This window comes from Anser brachyrhynchus (assembly GCF_964034855.1).
Source record: "Anser brachyrhynchus genome assembly, chromosome: 1".
Classification (NCBI taxonomy): Eukaryota; Metazoa; Chordata; class Aves; order Anseriformes; family Anatidae; genus Anser; species Anser brachyrhynchus.
The window spans coordinates 36,619,757-36,639,394 of record NC_137694.1 but is presented as its reverse complement, the minus strand read 5'-3'; the positions used below and the strand labels follow the sequence as shown (position 1 = coordinate 36,639,394).

Genomic DNA, 19,638 nt, shown 5'->3' with positions numbered 1-19,638 from the left:
AATTTGAACCCAAAGATGTCACGAGCCATCATGCATCTAGTTTGATCCACCAAGGCAGAGAAGGCTGGCCACGTTCACAAGTCCTTATCTATAATTACTGGCAAAACAGATGGCAAATTATTAGAAAACACATTTAAAAAAAAAAAAAAGAGAAGAGTTTTGGGCAACCCAGATACTTAACCTCCAGATATTTTATAATTATCAGCCTGAGACTTTGCTTTTCTCCCCTGCAGTTCATTTCTTCCCTCCCACACAACACAGTCACTTTCTGAAAAACTTTTCCTCTTCATTTGGTATCTCTCTGCAGTCTTATCACCACCTGCTAACTGTGCCTTTTTAGGGCCTGAGCATACTTCATAAGAAATCCTCGATGACAAGTATAACTCGCGTAGTTGTCACAACCTGCCTTCTGGTGATTGGTCCTATGATCACCACCAGGTTTCGACACAGAAAAAACAACTCTATTTACCCTACACCTCCCCATTCACCAGCCCACTTCTATTCTGTCTGCTCTGCAATGAGGTTCAAGATGTGCAGCAAGAAAGGAAGACAGCGTCAGCAGATGCGGTGGTGACAGGAACAACAGCACAAATGGGGCTGCAGAGCAACCTTGTGATTAAAGAAAAGGACGCAGCTTTGTGCACAGAGCTTCAGCAACCCAGATCCAGGACTCCTGGAAAGCACACGCTTCACTGGCTCTCTTATGATCTGCACAAAGAAGACTAAACATAACCAAAAGACTAAAAATGGTAAAATATCTCCCCTGGCGCAACTTTAGCCCATTCCCCCTCGTCCTGTCACCAGGCACGTGGGAGAAGAGACCCATTTCCACCTTGCTACAGCCTCCTTTAAGGTACCTACAGAGAGCGATAAGGTCGCCCCTGAGCCTCCTCTTCTCCAGGCTGAACAACCCCAGCTCTCTCAGCCGCTCCTCGTAAGACTTGTTCTCCAGACCCCTCACCAGCTTCGTTGCCCTTCTCTGGACTCTCTCGAGTACCTTGACGTCCCTCTTGTAGCGAGGGGCCCAAAACTGAACACAGTACTCGAGGTGCGGCCTCACCAGAGCCGAGTACAGGGGGACAATCACCTCCCTAGACCTGCTGGCCACACTGCTTCTTATACAGGCCAGGATGCTGTTGGCCTTCTTGGCCACCTGGGCACACTGCTGGCTCATATTCAGCCAACTATCAACCAGTACTCCCAGGTCCATCTCTGCCAGGCAGCTTTCCAACCACTCATCTCCCAGCCTGTGGCACTGCTTGGGGTTGTTGCGCCCCAGGTGCAGGACCCGGCACTTGGCCTTGTTGAACCTCATACAGTTGACCTCAGCCCATCGCTCCAGCCTATCCAGATCCTCCTGCAGAGCCTTCCTTCCCTCGAGCAGATCGGCACACGCACCTAACTTGGTGTCGTCTGCAAACTTACTGAGGGTGCACTGGACGCCCTCATCCAGGTCATCGATAAAGATATTGAAGAGGACCGGCCCCAGCACTGAGCCCTGGGGGACTCCACTAGTAACCGGCCTCCAACTGGATTTAACTCCATTCACCACGACTCTTTGGGCCCGGCTACCCAGCCAGTTTTTAATCCATTTATTAAACATCACAGAAAAAAGAGCAAGAGCCCATACTTGCTTACCAAGGTGTTCACTGCAAATATAAACTGTATCAAGGATAAGAAATAACATCTATGATTATCAGAAACGGAAAACCAAGACTTAAATGATTAGTCTCAGGAAGTGTGCAGCAGAACTGAGAAACTAATCCAATTCTAGCCCAGTCCTACCTCTTCCTTTAGACTGCACACACCGTTCTTACTTATTTTCCCCTTCAACAACAGACAACACAGTAAGGAAGTTTTTGGCAGTTAAGTATGCCCAAGAAGTATGCCAAACTTTTCCATCATCAGTGAAAAGACCTGAAAGATCACCTATCTGTAACGAAGGCACTTGCAAACCAGTTGTGAAAGCACTTTCTAGAAACTTCTAGGACACCAGGATGTAACTGCGATGACCAGTCTCCCATTTAGGGAGGCACCACATTCACGGGCAGTGAATCAGTGCAGGTAAGGTCAGCTGCAAACCCCTCAATTCATATGTTGTTCTCAAGGTGGCACAAGAGATGCTTATTCAATAGGATCATGTGGGTGAGAATGTGAAAGCTCTCAAAAGCATCACAGGTTGCTAAAAAAAAGTACCAAAAGTACTGACACAGCTGTAACCCCCTTGAACCTGCCTTTAACCATCTCCACTTGTAAAGACGTAGCTGTATTCATGAACAGGGGATGCACAGGAAGACATCTGTACGGTACCAGGGCTCACTAAGGCCAACAACAAAACTGCATGCTCGCGTCTCCCCAGACCCATGCACAACCCAGTGGAGTACCAAGACCCTACTTTCCTGAGCCCTTCAGGAAACCACAAAGCAGTAAGGTTTTTGTGAGCTTGTCCCTGCAACACAATCACATTGAAAGCCATGGATATGTTAACATTCAAATGCTATACACCACAAATTATTAACTCTCCTCGCTGTGTAACCATCTCTCACAATCACGCCATTAAAAAGCTCATATTCTGCAGCATCTGCAGCTTCTAGGCAAAACTGTTTGAGGTGGAAGAATTAAATTTGCTGATAATGCAGGAACACTGAGCAAACAAATGGCAGCAACCAGTGCCAATGGGCCAGGTACAAAGAGCAGCCTATTTTGTTCCAAGACATGACTGTTCCCAGAGCATAACAGGAGAGAAAACTGAAAGAATTCCTGAGAAGTAGGAACCGACTCATGCTCTGTAAACAGCATATGCCACAGATCGAGGACACCTCAAATATTTTCAGGAGAAAAAAAAATTAAAAAATCAAATGTTACAAGCTAGATGTGATTTGGAAACCTCTACCTTAACACAGTGTTTCATGGCTGCACTGAAAGGACAAGGCAAAGATTTTTAACTCAGAACCATCCATGTAAGAAACAAAAGAGTTTTAAATATAATACTAGTTGATTACAGGACAGGAGTAAGTTAATTCCCCTTATTATGCCAATTACAGAGGCAAACAAACTTGCACAACTGAGTAAGCCTGATATTCTATTAAAGCTGTTTCTGTTCACTCCAATGCCCATATATTCTAATTCTGGGCTGCAGCATTATTGTAGTAGGTGCTGTACAAGCACAGCAAAAGACAGACTGCCTGTTTTAGAAGGAAGAAATAAGAGAAAAGAAAACATATTAGCATATGGAGGAGCACATGCAAACAGCAAGACTGTATTGGTAAGCACGACGGAAGGAGTCAATATAGGAGCTGCTATTGCATTTCTGTAGACTTCATGGCAAAAGGGACTACCGAGAGACACCTCTGAAAGAGGACAATGACGTAGCATGAGGCCAGTAAGAGGGCTGAGGGATTAGGTTTTAATGAACTTCAACATGGATAAACACCTACAAGTAAATACCAGCACAGGGAGAAATAAGAAGGTACTTGTTTTAAAATGCTAAGTGTAGGATGCAGGGAGGAGGCATGAGCTAACCTTGAACATCGAACAGGAAATGACAAATATGTGATAACGGAGAAGAGTAGGTTGTGAAGAGCTTTCTACATTAAAGCAATGGAAGCAAGATACTGACTAGGTCTCTGAAGACCATAAGGGAAGCGTAGGCAACTCACACACGTTTAAACACCTATGTACGAATACTAAAATGTAGACGGGTTAACCTCTAACTGAAATCTACTGTCACAATTAATTCTTTGTACAGCACGTATGCCATCTTCTAAAAGGACACAACTATAGCCAGCAGGAAAAGAGCTTGAAGAAGTGTTGCATGTCCCAAATGCTTCTGACTAGATCTTAATTAGAAAAAAAGTGACAGGTAAATCAGTGGAAGGTTTTTCTCATGTTGTGAAATTACAGGGTGCTGGAATTGAACAACAGCATACAGATTTCCTTTTCTTTTTTTTTTTTCTTTTTCTTTTCTAATTAGGTTCAGCTGTATAAATTAATTCTGAAGTCCTCCTTGCCATTTCAGGAACACAGTGATCACTGTTGTCCTGATGAAGGAAATACAGAAATACAGTGGGGGGGTGGAAGACATGGAGTGAACATCAATTTATTTCACTCATTTATGCACTGACTATAGCAGTAAAGGGGATCATGTGCAGTTACCTTAAGTAGATATTTGCATGTGGTGAGCAAGGTAAAAGACATGTCCTGAAGGCATTGCTATAGCAACAATGTATTTAACCAAGTAGTAAACTGCATAAATTCTAATGTTAACAGGTGGCACAGAAGTCACAGCAATGCTTTTATGACCAATAAAATATGTACAGAGGAGTGTGTTTTAAATAAAACACACATTAATTGAAGTGAGATCTCAAATAGCAAATACCTTTTTTTTGTCAGAGGAATTACCTGTCTCCACTGAAGTACAGAATTAAATATACTATTTTTGTAAAGGACACAGTAAGAGAAATCACTGAAGAGGCCTACATAAAAATATTATGTGTAAGAATTAAGAAATGTTCCCTTACCTTGCTAAATGATGGAAAGTAAATGCACGTCTTGGCCAGCATTCACACACCAGAATCCTGCTTAGATGCCACATGGTCATTTTAAATATCAAATCACCAAATCAGCAGAAAAGACTAATGCAATATATGAAAAAAAAGAATAACAAGAACTACACTTCTGACAGTTATTGTTTGTAGTCATGTTTAAGATAATATTTGTAGAAGAAAAGAGGTCACTTGATTGCAGGCTCCCAGCCCTCAAACAGCTGCTCTTCCCTTATTAGAATTTAATTATTTGCTTAGCATCTAGCATAGAAATTGAATGTTACAGTGCGGATTGCCAGCTTGTTTGGTTTGAACTGCTATTTCAGAAACAGCAAGGTTTTAATGCCCCTAACATAACTAATGAAAACTAAAATACTGTGTTCCCCAAGACAAGATTTATCCACAGACAGAACACGTAAATGTTTTTGACTGAAAAGTAATCATCAGCTTGAAAACTGTCTAACCAAAAAATGCCTTTGCTTTGGGCTAGGAAGAACTATGGGGGTGAGACCATGTTTATAAATAAGTTTTTACATATCTTTTACTACTTAGTTGCAGTAATGCTTAGGACTTCCATCAAAGACCAGGATCAGGAGGTACAAAGCTTTCTACAGACACGTAGAAAAAAAGACATCATCCCAGCACTGCCCAAGTACAGGAGTCCTGCTTCCAGCACAGATCCTCCCGTTCTCAATTCACGTGGCCTCCATGGACAGAGCTTCATTACAGAGGAATGGAAACAAAACCCTTTCTGGGGTTATGGAGGAAAATGGTGTTCACTCTAACAGAAGTTAATGGAGCTTTTGGGAGCACAAATCTTGATCAGTCGCTATGGAAGCCCTCTACCAGCACTCAAGATCTTTGATCCCATATACATCAGCCTCTGTTTGCAGATGCCACTAGCTCTCTAAAGAAACTGAAACGTTCCCATTAAGTTTTGTTTGTAAATGAAGGTATTACAACTCTGAGTCCAGATAATTCTCTTCTCCACCTATCAGCTGGGCCATGGCTTCACAGACCAAGTGCTCTGCAACCTGTGCAAGTGCTGAAAAAGGAGGTGACTTGCATAAGGGAACCTCAAGCTACCACCTCCCACTTCCTGAAAAATTAGAGTACATCAAGCATTTAGACAAGACTGACCAAGCAACAGGCTTTTACTGATGTTTGAGTGAAATGAGAAGAAAATAGTTACCAATCATGACCACATTACTATTCCAAGCTTTTTTATTCAAGTTAAACAACAAAGTTTCAGTTTATAGTCCACTCTCACAGGACAAGTTTACTGAACTGAATATGATTTGAATATGATAATTTATGGTTAATGAAAGCTTCTTTTAGAACAGAAGCCTGAACCATTAAAATTGTTTTTTAATATGTACAACACTATACAACTGTGAATTTTGGTAACACACAAACTCTGATTGTTTGCTTACTACTATGCAGCTTGGGACAATCCACTTCGCTCCTCTGAACTTATGCTGCTCCTACCAGCTTGAGTGCCCTGCTCTCACTAAAAGTTTATTTTCTAGAGAGTCTCTTACCAAGTGTTTGTCCAGTGACCAGCTCATTAGATTTCTGACCTCCCTGGGCTCCTCTAGGCATTACCACAAATATTACTTAATTCCTCAGATTAGGATTCCCATAAAAAAAAAAAAAAAAAAGACCAGCTATGCACACTGATTACCTCCCCATTCCAACTTTCTCTAGTCTCACTGAATAATTGTTTTTCCTTCAGGATCTATGGCCCAATAACATTTGTTGACAATGATGACTGGATGAGATGCAACCCAAGAACCACAAACTGCTCATACTTCGGATTTTGGCAATAGTATCCTGTATGGATGACAGGAACATATTGATTGGTACAAGTTGCTGTAATTTTTAGGGAGGTACATCATTTTAGAAAAAGATTTCACTGCTACTAAAACAGAACAAGAGGTTTCCAATTTTCACTAAGAAAGATACAAATAATATGCTTGTGTCACTTTTCTTTTACAAAAGTGTTTTAGTAAGATGATGTAACATGGAGATGTAACACGGACTTCACTTCCTTGGCAAATTTCAAGTGTTTCTGAGGAGCATCCACTGAGCATCCACTGCTCAGCAAGTCAAACTCAGGTTATTATTAACTTCAAGTAGCAAAACACTGTAAAATCTGAGGAGATTTCCAGAGCTGCTTCAGCACAGAATTACATGCAGGAGTATCGATCCAAATAGACTAAATTCACAGCTCGCTTTTCTAGTATCTTGTGTTTAAATGTCAAACTTATTTCACAAGGCTGCAGAAATGTAGCTGCTAGCTGATGCTCCATAAACCGGTCTATTCCTAGGACTAATTATCCCAAGCAGCTGTTATCCTCCATTTGATCTTCAGTATCCAGGAAATCTCTTCGTCAAAGCCTAACATAGCCAAAGAATGTTTTATATGTCATATTCAGAGATAAAATGCATCTATATTACTTAAAGGCCACGTACTCTGTAGGGCATTTCCATAGAAGCTCCATTTCTCCATTCACCCTCCTGCAAGTTTACAAAGATTTAAGACAAAAAAGAAAAAAAAATGGCATTTAATTAGGAAAAAGAACAGTAAAGTTAATTGTACTGAAGTATAATACCTAGAAAAAAAAAAAAGAAGGTAGTGCTAAGCTAGACAAATGTGAAAGACTATGCATAGTCTAATTGCACACTTTATTCTCTTAGGCTATTTCCACATCCAAAAGCTTGTAAGAGAAAGATTAAAGATTGTAACAACTGTATTATGGTTCCAGAGCTCATACAGCCAACCATCCTATGAACTTATACACACAAACACATCTTTACATCTTGAATGTTCAACAATTCCAGTAAGTGCCGTGGGTTTTTACTACCTGCAGGTGTCAGAGCAGGATCTATCATTGGTTCAGAAGCGTCTAAATGCTTTGGGAAACACGAAGGTTGGAAATCTCCATCATGTGCACTCCTCACACATCACTCCTCCATGTATGGCCTTCGGCAGCACTGGCTGTATGGCCACATCCCTCTCAAATTCTCATTTAAAACAATGAACTTCTAGTTACATCCTGGATATCCTGGATACTGATGAAGTCCCACAGCAAAGCCCACGACTACTTTTAATTCTGGTTTTGCTCACGTCATACAGAGCTGCTGTTTGCTTGGCCAGGCTGCACACTCCGCTCCTCCCTTCCCCTGCCTGACGCTCCCCTGCCCTGGGCAGACTCACTGGGCTGGAACAGGATGAGCTCAGTTTCACGCTGTTCCTGAACCTGTACAGAAAATCAGCACGTCAACTCACTTAACCACAGTAATCCCAGCATGACTTCAGTAAAAGCATCGCTTTTGCAGTTCTTCAGGCAAATAGGAGGCTAACTGAACTTCACTGTGGATCAGGCATCCATCCTGATGACTACACGTGTGAAGAGGAAACTGTTGTCTGAGAGATGTTTCTGATGTCACGACTGACTGACAAGGGACTGCAGATAGAGAACAGGTTGTTCTGATTTTTCTGTTGTTGTTATCATCAAACAACAGCATCCTTCCTTCAGGAGACTAAAGCGTCTCCTCAGTTCAAGCTGATTCAATACCACCTCTCCAGGTTACTGCAGTACTAGAGAAATAAGATGTCACTTATTTGAGAACCACTTTGCTCAGGGAAATTAGCAAATAACAACCACTAAAGCATTACTTGGTAAGGAATCCAAAAAAGAAACCCACGTGCAATAATCTATCAGATTAATCCACATTTCTAATACTCAGCAAGCATTTTATGTAACAAGTACTATCCAATACATCAACTTTTCATGGCACAGCTGTTGTGAAAAACGTAGTTCAGCGCATTCAAAATTCTACCTGCATCACAAAACTAATCCCATGAGGTCGGCTATCGCTTTGTAGCAGAAACAGGACCACCGTTACACAGAAGAATATGGAAAAGGCAGCAGTCAGTCAATCCAAGTTGTACACGTATACAAAATAAACACAATCTCGGGTGTAGCACTAACTCAACTATTTCTCTGTTGTCACAGCTGCTAGCACACTGACAAAGAATATTCACAACACGCTATAACAAACATTGTACAGATTACGGGATCACTACCAAGTTCTTGTCACTGAGTTATATACTGAGCAACCTGCATTTTCAATTGCAAACTGGGCCTAGGTTCAGCAGCAAGATTATTGATCACAGAAAGATTTACTGAATTCACTCTTCAGATCCATGATAAGCAATGAAGTATTTATTCTGGTAATTTATTTCATACCATAGCCACGTTCAGCTGTTAATACCCCATCGGGTGTCTGCACAATACACAGCTGTTGTAGAACTGTTTCACTGAGGACGCTGTAGTTAGATAAGCAGCAGCTGATGCTTTCACCACCTGAGGTGGTGAGCATTACAAGATGGCAGTGCCCCTTTCACCTCAGAGACCAACTACTGACCATGCCTGTTTGACACTGCTTACAAATTCAGCCCCACTTCACCCTCACCCCAGATGTCTGCCATTTCCCAAGGCAAGTATTCAAAGTGGGAGGAGAAGGCAGCATGCAGGTGCATGGTTCTCAAGTTCGCAGGGCCTAGAGTCTATGGAGAAGTGGGACATCACAGCTGGTTGACCAGGGCCTCCTAGGTCTCACTCCTTTGGGTGAAGGCTTGCTGTCTCCCAAAACATGCTTGACACAATTTACCACCAAACAGCTGGTCCACAGCTCCTTTATCACATGCAGTAATATATTTGAGGGTCAACAGGCAGAAGAGAACCGGAAGCTGAAGGCTATCTCCTCTCAGAGGAGAGCGCCTGAGTTCCCCTGCCCATTTCGCTCAGCACCCACCCGTCTCTGAACGAACCCCTGCTGTCTGCCTGCCCCAAGAAAATCCCACCCCTTGAGAGACAGCAGCTCTCACCGAGCTGGAAAATGAGCAGCAGCAGGGAGCCAGGAGGCAGTACCTCCCCCAAGGAGGTAGCAATCTTAGTCAGCAGCCTTCAGTGTCCCCAGGAAGCTACCATCAGCATCAACCTTCAGCTCTGACTGTAGCCATTCCCCAATAAAAGTAGCAATGGAATGACACCTACAACAACAGAAGTGGCAGTCGGGTATATCTGCATATCCCCTGCTGATACCGAGCACTGCCCAGCGTCCTCTGAAAGTGTGAGTGCCTAGACCCTGACCAGACTCCCAAGGTTCACAACAAAAGCCATCCTACGTCTGGATCCTGCCACTAGTTGAAGCAGCAGTCAAGAAAGTTTGCCTAGTTAAATCCTGAAAAATTCAGTTGAAGAAGCCCATGATAAAAGCCATTCCTGAGAATCCTGCAAGTTTTAGCCAATGACAGAATATGTGACAGCATTTGTTCGGGTGGGGCAGTGACATATTTGCAATGCAGGCAAGACACTTCGGTGGCAAGGGACACAGAGGCATAGTAGGGAATATCTGACACAGAAAAATAAGGATCCACATAATCCCCAAAGAGACAGAAGAAAAACATATGCCTTAATTATGAGTGTCAGCTCTGCAGCTCCCTAAATCAGCTTGGCAACCCCAGAGTTGAGCTGCCAGGGAGCGAACTGCAGAGATGGATGGCTGCATATTCCCAGGAAAATCTCAAGTTTGTTGGAAACACACTTTAATGGAAAACTCCATCATAAAACACCAGCTTGTGGAGAGCAAAGTCCTTCGTGGCAAAGTATTATCTTTGACAAAAAAAAATAAAAAATAAATGCCAGAAGCATAATTCAATTTTTACTCTTTTTAGGATTAAACATTTTAATGTCTTAAAAATGGCTCATTATATAACGAGAAATGAGAAAGGGCGAGGAGTGTCAAAATCTGAACAAAGCATTTTAGCTCAAAATGTAAGCTTTCAGAATTCTGCTTCATAAGCAATTGAATTCTGTGAGTAGGTGTTTTATTTCATGCTGGAACAAGATATTTTTGTTGCTGTACTCAAAAATCGGAATTTCCCTCCAAGTGAGGATTCCAGGTTCTGTACTGCTCTAAGCACTAGTTCCTGCCATCTTTTCAATTTGATACTCTGCAAGTGCACAGTCGACAGAAACTTTTCAGATGGGCTATGACCAAATCAGACAGCAAATCCAGCCTCTCATTTTTAGAGGAGAAAAAAGAAAGGATTACTTCCTTTTTTACTTTAGAAAAGGAGAGAATTCTTACTTCATTTCAGGAGTCAAACTGAAATTAACCCTGAAGTGGTCTTCTGAGTGATATCAAGTCTGTACAATCACACCATTTGCTAAGTTTGTAAGGAAACTGACCGGAAAGTTTCCCAATCTAGAACTTATATTACAGCTTTAGTTCTACATTGGAGAATATCAGCAAGAGAAGATGGCAGTCAGCTGAATTATTTTGAATTAGGCAGCCAAGGGCTTCTCTGGCCTCACACCGGTCAGTTTTCTGGGGCTAGCATTAGTCATCCTGAAGAACTGTCTGGGGACAATGAAGTGGGATGGTCTGAATTCTCCATGGAGCTTACCAATACTACAACTTGCCAAATGACCAAAGATGTCAACATTCATCGCCTACCTCAATTACATACAAAATCCATACTCTGTGTGCACATCCCATCAACCAGTTACAAGATCCTATTCTCATCAAAATGAAGTAACCATGGATTCACTACCTAAACAGTCCCCAGGATTATTCAGATACCGACTGTCAGCCTTTAACACAGAGCTGGCACTTTTTGTGTGAATAGCTTCCATAACTGCATAAAGTACTAAAACAGCAAACTTTGAATAGTGTTTAAAAAACAAAATTATTGCCCTTTCAACAATCAACATCTTGTTCACTGTTCCACACTGCTGGTATTGTGTATGAGAACACTCACTCTTCTGTCTCAAAGACTCACTAACAAATACCAAGAATACACAGCCTGATGTTCATTAGCAAATACTAAACATGACACACGACTATTTATTGAAAATTCTTCTCCATGACATGTTGCACACTGATGAACGATGCTATTTGCAAGTAATCCTCAGACCAGGTTCCTGTTGCACTGGAATAGGCTTTCAGGTTCCTCAGGATCTTGGCTGGCTATAGCTGAATGAAATATGATAATGAAGTGTCATTTAGTTTTATAGAGGCATATTCACCACTACAGCTTTCTCTTTCTAAGGGTTCTCACAGCTACTTTCCACAATGAGCCAAGCTCCAGCATCCTTAGAAACAGGTTCTCTTCTTTCCTCTCCTTTTACTTCACTCCCTACAAACCAGCACAGGACATAGAACAGATTATAAAATCCTTGCTAACCAATCCTCAGCCCACCTCCACATCCTGAGTCATAAATAATGGAGAAAGTCTTTGCTCTGTGTAGCATAGGTAACAGTCTGTTGACAATAACAACAATTAAAAATCAATAGCAGTATTCCATTTATTTGTCGTAGCAAATATGTATTGCTACAAGTGGACAACCAACTGTAAAGGTAATTCAGCATACCTCTGGCCTCTGGCAACTATTTAAAAAGCAGCTGGAAATGATCATCACATTTTCAGACTCATGATTCTGTTTCTTTCCATTTCCCTTTCCCCACCAGAAGTCTTCCCAAGGACAAAAGACCAAGTAGAATAAATTAAAAACAATTCGTTAGGGGAAAAAAAAAGCAGCCATAAGCACTATTTCTTAGATATAAATTTCAAAAAGTCACAGCATCAATTTAAAGTATCAAATTCATTAACACCCATGAAGGATAGGCTAGTAATATAAACAAGTACACAAAACCAGATGAGATAATAGGAAAGCTACTGAGCTGAAGCATACAGCCAACTGAGTCATCTGAGGATGACTCATATGAAATCAGACTCCATGAGAAGCAAACCTCCTCTTTTAACTGCATCAAAGCAGGAATGTATTTGATAGATCAATTTAATAGTTATTGCTATAAAAAACAAAAAAAGGTATCAAAGCAAATCCATCTGGCTTCAAAAATCAGAGCTATTTAAAATTAGACGATTAAAAATGGAAATCTAAAGAAGAGTTGGTGATGAACACAGCAAGTACACAACAGCTTCTCTTTTAATTGCAAATGGAAATTGCACTGACAATATTTTAATACAAAATATCCTCTTCTTTACTAAACATTTCAGACACCAAAGTGACAAATGTGAATTGCAAATACAAGTTTGAAATTTGTACCACAGTTTATAACAATGGAGAGTCAGTGGGTTTTGTCTGTTTTTTGGAGCAAAACTGCCACAGTAGCAGCATCTGCTGAATAGCTCAGATCTTCATAGAGAAAGAAAAGAAATGAAACCAGAGCAATTGACATGTTCCAGCTTAAATGACATTCATACAACTGCAAGAGCACCTTCAACTACTGGGTTCTAAGAAGTATAAAGACAGGTAAGGCACACTGACCTGCATGAATTATTATCACACCAGCACACAAGTTTATACCCCAGGTTAAAAAAAAGCAAAAGATATCTGATCCAGAGTGACAGTCGAATCAACATTAGCTGTGTTAGCAGTACACAATATGTTGCATTAAAGCTGTTCTCACACCTTATCAAACGTTCACCTTCTGAACTAAAATTTGCGAATGTCTGTCTCAGTCGTTATAGCAACTGAGTGAAGAGAGGGGAGGGGACTGAGAGGTGAGCACATAATTAGTGCACGCAGGCAAAAAGACAAGGAAGAACATATGAAAGAGACTGAGGAACAACATGAAGAAAACTCAACACTGAAGAGTAGACAAGATGTAGGAAGGGAAAAAAAAAGCAGAACAAAGCTGAGAAGTCTGATATTTAAAGACAAAGATCAAATGGGAAAAGCTAATAACGGATTAGGAAGGGAAGAAAAATGTGGGATATGGGACAGGACATGCAGATGAGGCAAGACTGAAGCTGAAGAAACAAACTTTGGAGGGAGAGAAAGAGAAGAGAGACAGCAGAAGTTTAATCTGCTTAATCAAGTTGAAGTTTAATCAAGAACTTTTGCATATCTAGATTACACTTAACCAGAGACACCAAATGAAGATGATCTTGCTCATTCATCTCCTAACCACCTCATACTACCACGACCTCACACAGGGCTTTCGCACTTTCCCCCAGGGGAGCTCCATAACCTGTGAGCAGTATTGATGCTACAGTGAGAATAACATTCTCAGCAGCCAAAGAAACAGGCAAGCAGTCCACAGCCTGGTCATCTCCCAGGGAACTCTGTCCATCCCCTGGGAACACACAGGGTACTTCTTTGTGGCCAGGTAATAGCAGTTTGTGCCGGCTTTCTATCTAGGTAAGATGCGCTCAAAGAGATCAAAAGTATTGCTAGTAAGTATATATATATAAACCTCTGAATTTCTATAGACCCCAAAACATTCAGCTTGCATGATCAGGAGCTTCTGAAATAACCTCGGCAGCCATGTGGGAATTAATAATCTCAGTTCTAATTAAGAAACCATCTGTCACCATTTTTTCCAACCGCTTCACACGTGAAACCTAATACTTTCCTGAGGAATAGCATTTATTCGCTAGGCTGCACCTGACTTCAAACCTTTTCATCCAATTATTGCCTGAACATGTTTGCGAAGCACTTTACTTCATGTTTAAGCGAAGTATATGAAAGCCACCAACCTATGAAAAGCAGAGAGAAACCTCATTCTCTGCACAAAATAAAACCTACTGTCTCCCTCTGCTGGCCCTGCATTAAATTAAACCAGGGGGAGAAAAAGGAAACAAAAAATCTCTGTGAAAGTTTCTACTGAAAATATTACTTCATTAAAAATACATGAGAATATTAATGCACTTTCTGTTAATGTAACTTCGACTTATTTTATACTGAAACAGATTTAAGCATCCTTGCTTGCCAGCAGGAAGACTGAGCAGGGTAATTTTGCTTATAAATGTCAAGACAACACATGCTTTTTTATTAGAATGACAGGCAAACTGAATTTGTGATTCTAAGAATTTCTGATTACTCAAAATATATTTAGTAATATAAGCTTGCTGTTACTATATCAAAACAGGACGAAAGATAAGAATGGGATGTCTTTTGCATGTCCTTTAGATGAAGCTGAAAAAAACTTGATTTTTTTTTACTGTACTCTGCTTTTCTCAAGTGATAGACTTCAGCGCATGAAGCACTGTGCTTGCTAAGATGGATTTGAAATAGTTCACAATGCTCCAGAAGAAACTTAATTCTTGTTATTCTGAATAAATCAAAATTGCAAAGGTAAGAGACTTTGTGCCTAGAAGCCTTATTTAGCATCAGGCCACCACTGTTATTTCTTTCTTACTGATGTTCTTCACTGGAGTGTTTTTGTTTGTTTTTAAATTGGGGATGAAATACGCATTATTAAAACGTAACTGGTGAGGCATGTATCTTATAAACAGTCTGTAAGAGTACTGCTTTCAGCACGTATCCAACAGAGCAATTGATCCACCACCCAGCAGAGCCATAACTATTCACGTATCCAACCAAAATGCATTTTACTCTGCTGTGAATTTTGTTTTCTATGGTAATATTTATTTGTATGCAAAACACACATTTCTTACAGACACAGAACTTTCAGATACTGAATATATACAGTTTTAAACATGCAGTTGTTTAAATAGTGTCTGTTTTCCTTTTTTTTTTTTAAGCAGACTCAAGCATGATAGATATTTCATCATAAAATAAAGGATAAATTTTATCCTTTGTAATTCCCTACTTAACTGAATTTATCATGAGGAGTGAATTCAACAGTGTTCAGTAAAGAGTCTGATATAAATCCAAAACTGAGGATGAAGACACAGTTTTCATCTTTTTCTGAATCAGTCTTTGTTTGCAATTTGTTCTGCACAGATTGTTTAAAGGTAGCATTCAAACACGTGAATGTGACCCTACGGTTAATTTGGCTTTCTACCTCTATGCATAGCTTTCACTATGTCAGGAAAAAAAAATTGTGTGGCAGTGGTATTAACACACCGTGAAACCCTACAGAAATCAATTGAGGCACCTCTGTATTATTATCTATTTTGCAACGTTAGAATTAATGATAACACAAGTAAAAGATTTTTTCTTTGTTTGCCACTAAAAATATTCTTTAAAAATGAAAAAATATTTAACAATTTCTTAGTTACTTGAGAAAGATTTTAGTATTACAGAATATTGTAATGGTAATGCTGTACATGAAAGCATATTATAAAGTATTATGGCATGTAACATAATATTCCAAGCACATAATTTCATCAGAAGAATCCGGAATAATAAAATCATCTACAAATCAATGTTTTCAATATTTAAAAATGAGGTAGTAGCTGCTATTTCAGGTGTTGCTAGCAACTTAACGGAAAGAGGCATTATGCTTAAAATGTAAATGTATCTGACGTTTATAAAGACACGTTCATATTTAGGATGAAATCCCATCTCTCTTCAACTCAGCTTTTTACTTAACAAATGAGGTGAGGATGTTCAGACCTTCAGACTTGATAGTCAGTCCTCTAAATACTTAAATGCATGCGAAATTCAAATAACAGTTTCATTTAAAAGGAGACCACAGTGTATGCTCAGTGCTGAAGACTCAATTATCAAGATGATGTTGAGAAAAATAATAGGTGAGAAGAAGAAATACGCCTAATTAGTGGATGTAAGTCAAGAACTTTCATGCTGCATTTTAAGTCAAACAAAGGAATAGTTATAAATACTAAAAAATTAATAGACCAACCCTTAACTAAATTAAATTAGCACATGCCACTATGGTAAGATTCTTTTAATAATATTTTTACATGCACCTCAAAGCTCCTACAAGCATTTTTGTGAAGAGACCATGCTTTATTTACTGTACCTGAACATTTCTGTACCTGTCACGCAGCATGTTAATGAAAAAATAAGACAGGAAATAGGTTATTCTCAACATGTCCGTTTGACAAAGGTATAATTTCTACTTATTTTTACATGTGACATTACATTCAGTTTCACTTTAGCAGAACAAACAAAAGCACTACTGTGCTTCTTTGGAGGACAACTTGGCCAAGGTAAACAAAAGGTTTCACTGGCTCAGAAGAAAAGGCTAAAGAATTAAAGAACAGCATTTCCCCACTTTCCCACACATTCCCCTTAAAAAACAAAATACACAGGTGCTGATAAAACATTTTGAGAAAAGAGGGTTTATTTTTACCGATACTCTTCATCTTGAAGCAATTCAATAGAAAGGAGCTACCTACATGCACTACTAGCCATGCTCTGGGAAGACAATTACATACGCCATCAATAGCTGCCAGCGAGCAGAATTTCCAATTCCAGCATCTTCCTTACGACCATATGAAGGTACACGGTTAAACACAGCATGCACAACCAAAAATTCATCTCAGAATTTTTGTAAACTAAAGGTGAAGGTGTCTGGCAGACAATCTACAGTAAGGGTGCCGCACCAATACACAAAGCTGAGGCTCCAACAGCCTACCTAGTCAATTGTTTAAATCAAAGTGTACTTTGCCTTTTCCCAGGTGCCACAGACCACTGCAAGCTAGTCCTATCTAAGGGATAACACAGCCTTGCCTCTTGATTTTAAATTAAGTGCTTAATTGAAATACCGCCCACATTAATGAAATAAACTTCTTACACTAATATACACATATGCAGAGCAGTACTTACATCGTTTCTGGGAAACGGCCTGTAAACAAGCTGTGACAATATCGCAGTTCTTCTGGACTTTATGTACAAGCCTGTCTTTCTGCTTTAGAAGACGAAGCAACTTTGCTGACTGGACAGAAATTCTGTAATTCAGTTCCCGTTTTATGGTTGTCAATTCATCAACATCTGCCAATAAGCATAGAAAATAGCTTCAGTCCAGGACGAAACACATATAAACAGCCTACTGTAATTGACATGCGAAGGGATTTTCCCCCGCAGACATTTACGTATACAAACTTTCAATAAATGACAAGTTCTATTGAATGGCACAATTCCCAGTTACAACCATTTTCAGGATCCGAGCCAAAGACTTTAATTTTCATTTAAACTAAAGTACCTCAACTTATTGCATGGTGTATTAAACTAATTATACTTCTGTAAATTGGAAATTATATGACAGATGTACATAGAATTCATCTAGAGTAGCAAAAGCAGGGGGTCTATTTTAAATACTGAAAGTTGCCTATGGAAAACGTGCATGGGCAATAAGCAAATGATAAGAGGCAAAGGAACGTGTTCAAAGAGCTGCCTCCAAGACCAGAAATGCAAGTCCAGGATGAACTCTAAATGGGAAACCCTTTCCACTAAGAGACAAACTACGTGGCTTCCGTTTCTTTTCACCAGTCAGTCACTGTTCCACCACACCCCCTGAGCTCACCCAAATCGTTCTGCTTAATTCTAATATTCCTATTAGCCCTCATGTGGTGAGCCTTGGGTCCAGGAGAAAAGGAAGTTGTGTGGGAGATGCCTTAAGTCCATTAAAATTTGGAATTCTATCCTCTGTCCTCAAAACAGCGCATCCCATCAGTGAATGCTTGGGTCTTGCCTATCGCACACTGACCTCTTCAGGTCTTTGCTGTAACAGCCTGGTGAAGTTTGCCACTAGTATCTGAACAGCCTCCTTCCTAAGGCTGTTATCAAACCTTACATCACTTTCAATCCAATCTTGCCTCCCTGATGCTGAAAGAAAAGTCAATCAAAAAAAAAAAAATCCATACTGTGGTAATCTGATCCAGTGAGCAAAAAGTTCATGAATCGTGGAAAACCTACTGTTAGTGAGATGGTGACCAGCTCAACTCATACAGCAAAGCCTTCCCCAAAATTCTGGGGAGCCTAGAAAAAAGGACAAAGTAGGCTAAAATGTTAGTTAGTCATGGGGTGACAAAGAGCCAGGTACAAGGCAAGGCAGGGCAGCCACGGGTACAATCCTGTATTTTGTAGTCTCCACCCATTTTGGCACCTGCTGCTCAGCTGGCACCTCCAATCACGGGGATCAGGCAAGGTGACTTCAAATCACATTTATGAACCTTGAGGGGAAAAAAAAAAAGTATTCCTATCGATTTGTACGGTCACCACAAAAGCAGTGAGCTGAATTTTATTCTTTCTTGCTCATTCCAGTTAGCTGTCCCTATAAAAACAATGAATCAATTTTGCAGCAAAATTCAAGAGGTTTTATTCTCTAACACGTATTCCCAGGGAAGCTGATTCCTTGCTGAGTCCCAGATCGCCATGGGACATACGGACCGTGAGCTACATCCTGTAACATCATCACGTTAAGAAGCCAAACACGGAAGCAGAAAGCTGTTTGCACCGCCTGAAAAACAGGCACGTTTCTTCACCTCCTTTCTTTCCTTGCCAAAACCAAGAACATTTTAAGATCGGGAGACCAGAGCCCTTTGCAGAGCCTTCTTCGTTGGGTCAGCCTGGCGCTGCAGGCCCCATCCTCTCACAAGCATTCACCACCACGGCCGCTTGGTTGTCATTAGCGCTGTTTGGTGGCTTCGATTTGATTTTAGTGGTGTTTGATGGCTTCGTTTTGATTTGGGGTAGTTGACTGTTGCGTTTACGCGTTGTATCATTTTGCTTTCCCCTGGAAGTTTACCTGCAGGTGAGCTAAGCCTAAAAAGGCAAACCTTAAGCCTGCCAGAACAGAAATGACCTGAGAAGAGCAGCTGCCCTGCGAGAAGAGCAGCTGCCCCGCGTGATGCAGCCCCTCTCAGAGCTCCCCCAGGTTAAAAGGGATAGGGTGGGGGTCACACGGGGAGACCCGGCCGGTACCAGAGCGGCTCCTGGCACCTCAGCGCCGTGCCTTGCTGACAGGAGCCCCTCGGGGAGGGCTGTCCCGGCTGTCCCGTACCTTTGAGCCGCAGGTACCCGCCCTGGCTCGGCCGCCGCTGCCTCTGCAGCTCCCGCAGGACCCCGGCGCGGGCGCTGCCCGCCTCGGCAGCGCTGTAGAGCTCGGTGAGCAGCCCGCTGACCAGCGACGAGGTGCGGCTAGAGCGGCCGCTGCGGGGACCCTCCTCGTCCTCCTCATCTTCCTCCTCGTCCTCCTCCTCCTCGGGCAGGCTGTCGGCGCTGCTGCCCGCCCCCCCCCGCAGGCCGCGCTCCGCCGCCTCCATCTTGTGGCGGCCCCGCCGGGTTCCGGTGGGCGGGCGCGGCCATGGCGGGCGGGCGGTACCGGGCTGCGCGACCCG

General features: G+C 41.3%; 1 protein-coding gene across 2 annotated transcripts in view; it reads right to left on the bottom strand.

The window, feature by feature from the left end:
- The window catches only part of TBC1D30 (TBC1 domain family member 30), a 52,167-nt gene extending 32,557 nt beyond the window's left edge, over positions 1-19,610 (bottom strand). For both annotated transcript variants that reach the window (XM_080576650.1, XM_080576651.1), the window contains exons 1-2: positions 19,302-19,610; positions 17,126-17,290 (exon numbers count right to left, since the gene is read on the bottom strand). In XM_080576650.1, the coding sequence (XP_080432776.1) occupies positions 17,126-17,290; positions 19,302-19,563 (427 nt within the window). In that variant the 5' untranslated portion in view covers positions 19,564-19,610. The remainder of the gene's footprint in view (positions 1-17,125; positions 17,291-19,301) is intronic.
- Between the last annotated feature and the right edge of the window lie 28 nt (positions 19,611-19,638).